We start from the raw sequence: 9,027 nt of genomic DNA, 5'->3' as shown, positions 1-9,027 counted from the left end.
CTGTCAAAAGCATTTTTAAAACAAGCACTCCCCCAAAACAAACCATGTGTCATTTATTAGGTAAATGAAAAATTGAAATCGTGTTTTTATACCCATATTTGAGCCACAGTCTCAGAAACCTAACATCCAACCACTAAAACTGGTTTTCTCATTAGGAATTCAAGTAATTAAATGTAATCTGGCATCTTAATGAAATAAATAATAATGTGTTTTATTTTTTTCTGCCTTTTTGTTAAACAGTAAATTTGAAAATCCATAGATAACAAAGATAATTATATTTGAGCATTAAAAATGCAATTTCGATTGCAGAGCTTTTGCGTACTGGTGAATTAACCATTAGAGAAATATAAAATCTTTTTTGGTACTTACCAATACTTTTTACAATTTAAATACAACTTAGGAAAGTTTTGGCATAGACCTCGTAATAAATTCGTTAAGCATTGCATAGCTTATATCTTATATTTTGAGTTCAGAATTGGGGTTTCTCTTTTATTGTGTGCATTTATTTATCTGTTTATTTTTGTTCTTTTAGCTTCTCTCATTTCATTTGCATCACCGTCATTATTTTCACCATGCAGAGCTTCATATTCTCCAGCAGGTGGCGGTCAAAGACAAGAAAAATAAAACCCTAACTCCACACTCAGCAGGAAGTGAGACGTTTGGAAGGTTTCTCTGGCTGCTGAGCATGCTCAGTTCAGTCCACAGCGTAATGGCCCTGCGTGTGTGTGGCTTTAAGTGTTTACCTGAACTTTAGTCCCTCAGGATCCTCAGCGCAGTGCAGAATGGTAAGTTTCTTCTACTTCATCACCTTTGGTTCCTTTTAAAACTGCAGATACATGTGAATTTCTTTAAATGTCCCCGACAGGTTTGTTTCTGTCTTCCTCCAAAAATATAAAGTTAAAAACAAAATTACACCAGCTCCTTATTTTGTAAAAGAAAAGATACTTGTCTACGTTATTTTGTGGCTCACACAGCAGCTGCAGACATTCAGCTCAGCCTAAAAACTTCTCATGACCCTCTGATGAGCTCTGCCAGCCACAGTCATAGTCCAAAGGTATAAAAACCAGACCCTGTTGGTCTTTTTTTGTTTGTGAACAACCAAGTGAAACGTTATCAGAACATACTCTGCCTCACTATTATCAAGGTATTTGATGATATTTATAACCTGGCTTTATGACTGCTGGCTCTCCTGGCTGTTTGGTACTCCTAGAAAAGATATGAGTTCAGTCAAGACCACTGTAGTCAAAAGATTTTTCTGTCTACCTGCACGAATGGAGATGCTGGGATGGCGGTGTGTTGCAAAGCGGCTTGCAAAATTGCAGCAAATGTGAGTGCGTCGCTCAACATTGTCACCATTTCAAACAAATGTAAAATTAATGTATATAAAGGATCATACTCACTATAAATCGCCTTGAGGCAATTATTCTTTTGATTTGGTGCTATATAAATACAATTTAAGTAAGTAGTAGGACATTACTATAATAGTCATTTCATTTGTTTTTATTGTGTTTTTATTTTAAGAATTTTATAACATTTATTTAAAAAATTGTTTTAAATTGTTCTAAAAGAGGCAGCTGTTCAGCTCTAAATCTGACTACGGGTAGAATTAGCTTTTTGCTTTTGTTTCTGTGAATGGAAGAAGTTTCCTCGTTTCTGTGAGGCTTTCCTCTCCTGTGCCAGAATCAGTTTATCAGCACACTGCTGAGGCCAGTTCTGCTTTGTAGCCTTCTGAGAACTAAAGTTTTAAAACCAAATGTTACCCAGAAGTTAGAGTAATGTGTGTGAGAGGAAAATCACAACCTGTGAATCACTGGTATGTTTCTTACCCCTGTCATAGATGTCACACCGCTGACATTAGTGATTCCAAATTTAGGACCGGCAACTTGAAACCATAAAATATTAAGTCTGCGTACAGGGTCTGTTTTTTTTGTTTTGTTTTTTAACTGCTTACCACATGTAAAGATCCTGTCATTGATCTCTGCTGCAAAACCACATATAAAGTGATGCCAAAGTTTTACCGACTTTACATCAAAATGGAAGAAGCCACCGTGACGTCAGTCACCCACAGTCGTTTGTGAGCCAGAGGTGACTGAAGTAATGTGAGATGGTTGAGTGTTAAATTATCAGCTACACCCTAGCTAATTTACCATTTGGTAAGTTATCAGCTGTGTTTGTGCAGCACACATGTTCATAGGTTCTAAGTAATAAAAACTCCAATTTCAGACAGTTTCATTAAATTTGTTTTAAAAAGGCACAAAAACCACAAACATGGTGGAAAAGTCCAGTTCAGTGATACGATTAGTGAGACAGGTGAACTTTAAGCCTTGCCATTATTCGAATAAAAATAAATAAATAAACTTCCAGTAAAAAGTGTGTGAAGGAGACTTTTCATAGAGGCCAAAGTAGAATTTATATCAGGCTGTAAACATGTTTATTGCTACTGTAATGTTGGACATTTGAACATGGGAGGCTGGGATTGGCTCAGTTTTGGAGCGTCACGTAAAAATTAGATTTTTCAGTAAAAAAAAAAAAACTAAAACATTTTGTTAAAATTCAAAACAGAGGAAAAAAACAAGAGTGAAAGGTTATTCAGATAAATACACATAACAGTCTGAAAGCAGTTTATTAGAGTGTTTTTAATCTGCAGATTTGTGTTCAGGGACAGGACACATGGGCAAGCCAAGACCATAGTTTGAACGCCACATTGTAATTAATTTTTACATTTACAGTCAGAGCATGATTTCTACTCTTCTTTCAGGGTGGATTTATCTTAGTTTTTACTTATTTTTGTATTCTGAAACAACTGGGGTTAAATCTCTTGTGCGTGTGTGTGTGTGTGTGTGTGTGTGTGTGTGTGTGTGTGTGTGTGTGTGTGTGTGTGTGTGTGTGTGTGTGTGTGTGTGTGTGTGTGTGTGTGGAGATACTGGAGATACTGGACACGAGTTATCTGAATATTTAGTGTTTTCTTTCTGGGGTAAACGGATCAGTGCATCAACATTATATTTAGCAACATATCACATCTTTGTTTTGTTCAAAATGTATTTATGCCCACGAAACTCAAGTTTATTTATAAAGCACAAATAACCAGATAAAGTGCTGCACAAATATGTGGAAAATGTTATTACTAATAAGTCAGCCATTGTTTACTTAAGATAAAATATGTAATTAATAAGTTTCAGCACACGCTTGATTAAAAGTCAACAGATATGTAATAGTCTATCTGTAAACTGCGATACAGCAACTCCCTGCTGGACTTTAACCTTTTATCAACCACCAGGTTACCATTGAACTGGTAGGGTTTTTGTAAGGTTCAAATCTAACCCATTCTAGCCATGCCCTTAACTTCCAAAATCCTTAAGCAGTATTCTGATTGATGAGTTATTAAAAAAGAAAACCTCCCATAAAAATTTTGTGAAGGAGGAAACCATCCACAGAGGCCAAAGTAGAATTTTATAGCGTGCTGTAAACGTGTTTATTGCTACTGTAAAGTTGGACATTTTAACATGGGAGTTTGTGGGGCTTGACTCAGCTTTAGAGCATCAAGTGGACGATGATGCTCCAAAACGTAATGAAAAAAGTTTAACTAAAATTGAAAAGGCAGAAAATAAGTGGAAAAGTGATTCACGTGTATACATTTAACAATCTAATGACAGTTGATAAGAACGTTTTCCTTCCCCTGAAAGAGACGCCACAGAGACACTGAGACAACAAAGGTTAGCTTTAGGAAAATGTGCATTTAAAAAAAACCAAACATGCATATACCTGACATTTTACTGATGATTTGTTTTGTCTTTTTAATCGCATATTTGTTTCTAAGTGATGTTGTTCTGTTTTCATGAATGTACATGTGCAACATTTATAAAGAAACAGAACTGGTGGATGGATTGAGGCCTCTCCACATACGAGAGGTGCAGATGACAATATACATCGATTCATATGAATTCTGAAATATCTGTTTGAGAAGTATGAAGAAAACCATTTGAGAGCAGTGCCAGTGATGCAGACCCAGTTTTGTAGTCTGCTAATAAGAGTAGCATGATAAATGTTGAAAAGGCTAAAATAAATACTATAAAATGTAAAGCTGCTGTCACTCCACACATAAATACTGACATTTCAGTTGACTGAGTGGCTTCAACATTTTACAGCAGCTTGTCCTCAAACTGGAGTTTCTCCTGCTCTTAAAACAAAATCAAATCCGACCTTCCGTTAAAGCTCGAGACGGCTGCTTGTTCGCTGTCTGGCTCGTCAACATGTCGGGTAAATAAACGTAAAGTAATGTGATGTGTGCTCCACCTCCTCTGCCTGTTTTCTTAAAAAAGGCTCTTTGTAAAGCTGCTCCATTAATGTTGGCTGCACGTGACGCCCTCTTTCACCCCCGCAGAGGTCAGAGGTCAGCCTGGTGTTTGGATAAGCACACTGATCCTGTTAAAGATCTGAATGGACCACACACACACACACACACACACACACACACACACACACACACACACACACACACACACACACACACACAGACCAACAAAAGAGATATTTTTGTCCACTCTGGAATAACGCACAATTCTGTTGTTGTTGTTTTTTAATCAATTTTTTATTCATTTATTTTAAGTTTGAGTTGTAGAACATAAATAAAACAGGACATGAGAAAAGACCTAATAAATTAATTCCCCTTTTTTTTAAATGAAGGAAGATGAAAACCACAGAAATAATTCTGTCTTTATCTCCCAGAGTTCAGCAGGAGCAGGATCGGCCCTCCAGGTCCATGCGATCAGGGTCCGCCCGGGTCAGGAGCTGCTGGGAACTCTGCAGGCTTTCGTGGAGGAGAAGCGTCTCCGAGCGCCGTTCATAGTCACGTGTGTTGGCAGCCTCACCAAGGCGACGCTGCGGCTGGCGAATGCCACGGCAACAAAAACAAACGAGGTAGTCGAGGCAGCGTGTTGGGTTGTATTTATAGAGCTCTGAGACACGTGGGCTCGTCATGATGTCAGCTTTTAAACTTTTCCTTCAGGTGGTGCACCTCAGTGGGCCCTTTGAGATCGTCTCCCTGGTGGGCACTCTTAACCCAGACGCCCACATTCACATCAGCCTCTCAGACTTCGAGGGCAAGACAGTGGGAGGTCATGTGCTGGGAGATCTGGAGGTGTTCACCACAGCTGAGGTGGTCATTGGTGAAGCGGTAGACCTGGAGTTCACCAGAGAGATGGATGAGCAAACGGGTTTCCCCGAGCTCGTGGTTCAACCACGACCACAGACCAACCAGTCAGCCTGAATGAAAATTACAGGAATCGTTCATCTTTACATTTAATATCTAGTCTGTGAAGCTGAGAGATTAATTAAAAACTTATCAGCAATATTTGAGCCGCAGCATTTACACCTGCAGGGCAGCTAACAGAACATCGATCAGCTCCACACAACAATCGTCCCTCAAGAATCTGTCTGTACCCAACACATGACACATCGGACTTACATCATGTGCTTTTATGTAAATCCCAAAAGTTGATTCTATTCATCCGGATGTCCAGATAATTTACTTACCTGGATGATTGAGCATACATCAAGACAGGTCTTACGTAGGCCTTCGTTGTCCACAAAGCAAAACTGTGGGACTGGTGAAGCTTCATCATGAGCTATCCTTGAAGCTAACTCTGAGATTAACACTGTGCTGAGAAACTCAGTCAAAGCTTCATGTTGAACTAGAAGAATGTGACATTAACTAAACTTTCTTCCAAATCTAGCAGAAATAGTCTCAATAAATACTGACTGTTAAATTACTGCAAAGATGCAATGAGATGACTTTGTTGAAAGAGCACCATTAAAGGCTTAAATCCTGAACAATGCTTGAAAGGAATTTTTGCATTGTATATATCATTTAAGGTATTTTTGCAGGTTTTCATCTCAGTTTACTGGAGTTGATGGTGCACATATAAACAAGGTTAAAAGTTGATGTAAGTTAAACGAGTTTAAAGTTGTTGTTCTGCACAGAGATGGCTGAAGGGATCATTTGTAAAATACTCAGCAGGCATTTCAAAATTGTTTGTTTTGTGCTCAAATAATTTAAAAAAATGCAAACCCTAGCAGTTTGGTTAGCGTCGGGACAGAGGAGCGATCATTTCTCCTGCACGCTTGTGCTCTGCAGTCTTTACAGTAGCTGCTCCGCTTCCAGGAGAAAGAGGCGGGGCACATTAAAGTCGAGCTACAAAGGGTCCCCGCTGCAGCTTTGTGCTTTTGTTTGTCCGCGTCAGCGCAGCATGGTGGCCAAAAAAGCGTTGGTGGTCTGCCCCTGTGCCCCCGCCCCCAAGGGGGGCAGGGGGCCGTTTAACACATCCAACTAAAGCAGCTTTGTTTTCCTTCCTGACAAATGAGAAGGCGATGCAGGCGTGCAAAGCAGATGTTCTGGATTTAAAATATCACTTTTTGATCTCCATCCGTTCTTTCGTTGCTTGAAATCACATCTTAATGTGGCAGAGGTGATTAAACATCACCAGCGTTGTTTTATTCGCTCTCACGTACCCTCGCTGTGCGTCCACACAGAGATATGTTGCTGTTCTTCTTTAAAATGTCGCCGACTAACAAGTTTAGAAGTAAGAGTTGTTGTTTATTAATGTTTGTGTCTGGCATCCTGCTGTGAGGCACCAATTACTTTCTACTGTGAGTCTCTTGCTTGACCGAGAGATGGCTTCAGAGTTCAGGTTGCTGTGTTTGTGCCCACACTGCGGCTCGATGTGTCCCCATGCTGACCTTTTAAAAACACACAAACACGAGCATTTCAACACTGTTATTTTATGAATTCATAGTATTGAATGGGTTGCACCTGTAGAGCTTGAGTGAAGTCAATGTAAAAGATAAAGGTGCAACAATCCCTATACATATATAACTATTCATTAGGAGGGGGTGTTGAAGATGCATGGAACAGCCAGCAGGATAGGCTACTCTGTTTGAACTGTGGTTGGTTCCTTATCTGAGCTCCAGCTGTGGAGAAGACAGAAGTTTGATTATTGGAAGAAGTTCATCAACTGAAGGGAAGTCAAGTGTTAAACACAGTCCAAACTGTCCACTGTGGCCTCTGTCTGTGCTTCCTGAACTCTGTGGTAAACTGTTGCTTCACTGTCAGCATGCAGTTTGTTTCTATAGTGTCTGCATTGGCAGAATTCCCACACAAATCTCTCTTTTTGATACAGAAATTGACATCAGCATGGGAATATAAATCCCACTTCAGGCTTCAAGGTTCAAGGTTCTTTATTTGTCACATGCATAGTTATACAAGTATAACACACAGTGAAATGTAGCCTGACACGCTCCTCAACATGTGCAAAAAAATTGGGGAGGGGGGGTGTAGAGGAAGAACATATATATACACACACACACACACACACACACACACACACACACACACACACACACACACACTGGGTGAATGTGAAGTAGTAGCAGCAAGCAGGTGAATTTTGTACATTAATATGAATAGACATCTGACTATTTTACAGGATAGACAATATAAACATATTTAAAATTAAAGGAATTTGAAATGTACATTGTGCCTTGGTTTAGAGTGTTTGGAAGAGAGTCCTGTCTCAGTCAATTATAGATGATGTAAGAGGGCGGGTGTGTGTGTTTAGGGCACGGATGGCTTGGGGATAGAAGCTCCTCTTGAGTCTCTCTGTCCTTGCCCGGAAGATGCGGAACCTTCTACCAGATTGCAGAAGTTGGAACAGTTTGTTGCCAGGATGGGACGGGTCCTTCAGTATCTGCGCTGCTCTAGTCCGGCATCTCCTGGTGTAGGTGTCCTGAAGCGGGGGGAGAGCAATCCTGCAGCAGCGTTCTGCTGTACGGATCACTCTCTGGAGAGCTTTTTGGTCCTTCCTTTCAGGGAATTTGGGGAATGCTGCCAGATTTTAATCTACTGATTTGTTTTTTGATGGCTTTTGTCTTTAGACCTTGTGTCTGGGCAGTATTCTCCTAAAGTTTACAGAATGTGTTCAGATGATTGCTGTTTAGAATTTCAGTTTTAAAGACCGCCTGGCTTAACATGATTCACAATCCTTTTGTAAAAGCAAACATGTTTGGTAGCTGGTGGAAAGAATAGACTGATAGTAAAACTACCTCAGGTAACTAGTCACACACACACACCCCGCTCTACTCAGGTGAATCTCCTTGTACAGATGAAAAGCAATGCAGATGATAGTATCTGCTCTCTTTTTCTCATTAGAGGATTCTCCTCCCTGATGCCTTTTGTCCCTCTACTTGTGTTATCCATCAGTAATGAGCCCAATAAAAACAGGGGACTCTGGTGTTGTTAAGCCGCCCCCTCTTCGCCTCACTTCTAACGAGACCAACCCTGGTCATTTGTAAGTCGGCTGCAAAACAGACTCCTGTTTGAGGAAACAAGAGAAACCGTGGTGGCGGTCGCAGGCCTATGGCACAAGCAGACATCCCCCTCCCCGGGAAGCTGGTGCTGATCAGCCGGCTTTCGGCTTTTATGTGGCAGTCAAAGATCTTCCAGGCTAATGACACGCAGCTCTGTTTGAATGTCACAGCATGAGGCGGAGGGCTGGACAAATCCCACACACAGATCAAAACATCCGAGCTGCTGCTGTCACCGCTAAGGGAAGCTGACACAAGTTGCTAGTGTGTTTCCAATGTACAAATGTTTTGCTGTTTTTCATATTTTTGTGGCTCAGAAAGTCAAAAACAGTGTATCCAAATGAGAAAGGTTTTCTGAAGAGGTAAAAGAAGAGCACAAAACTAAAAGTGTCAAGAAAACAGTGCAAGGAAAACTCAATTACAGTCCTGCACGTAACAATACAATTAGTACTGAAGTGTTCTCGAGATGGAGAGATGCAGTTCAGACCTTTTGCTGGATGAAGTCTGATAAAAGCAAAGCAGAAATAAAAATTGAAAGAGGAAAAAAGCAAGGATGGAGGACTAGTTCAGACTGATACATTTTTTAGAAAATATTAAAAGAATTTGGATCTAATATCTGAGTGTTTAGCTCTTCCGATGCTAAAGTACAGACATAGCTGTTGTTTTCAA

General features: G+C 40.2%; 1 protein-coding gene across 1 annotated transcript; it reads left to right on the top strand.

The window, feature by feature from the left end:
- The first annotated feature begins 615 nt into the window (after nt 1-615).
- Nucleotides 616-5,832, top strand: LOC309688653 (bifunctional protein GlmU-like). Its single transcript, XM_082504527.1, has 3 exons — nt 616-785; nt 4,726-4,917; nt 5,006-5,832. Exons 1-3 carry the CDS (start codon nt 783-785, stop codon nt 5,264-5,266), a joined length of 456 nt encoding a protein of 151 aa, XP_082360653.1. The 5' UTR covers nt 616-782; the 3' UTR covers nt 5,267-5,832.
- Nucleotides 5,833-9,027: the final 3,195 nt, after the last annotated feature.

The sequence above is a fragment of the Aulonocara stuartgranti genome (assembly GCF_965226115.1).
Source record: "Aulonocara stuartgranti genome assembly, chromosome: 15".
Lineage (NCBI taxonomy): Eukaryota > Metazoa > Chordata > Actinopteri > Cichliformes > Cichlidae > Aulonocara > Aulonocara stuartgranti.
This window is presented reverse-complemented; position numbering and strand designations above follow the sequence as displayed.

Coding starts and splice junctions, on each gene's coding strand:
- LOC309688653 (XM_082504527.1), top strand. Junction 4,918..5,005: donor CGGCAACAAAAACAAACGAG/GTAGTCGAGGCA, acceptor CTTTTCCTTCAG/GTGGTGCACCTCAGTGGGCC.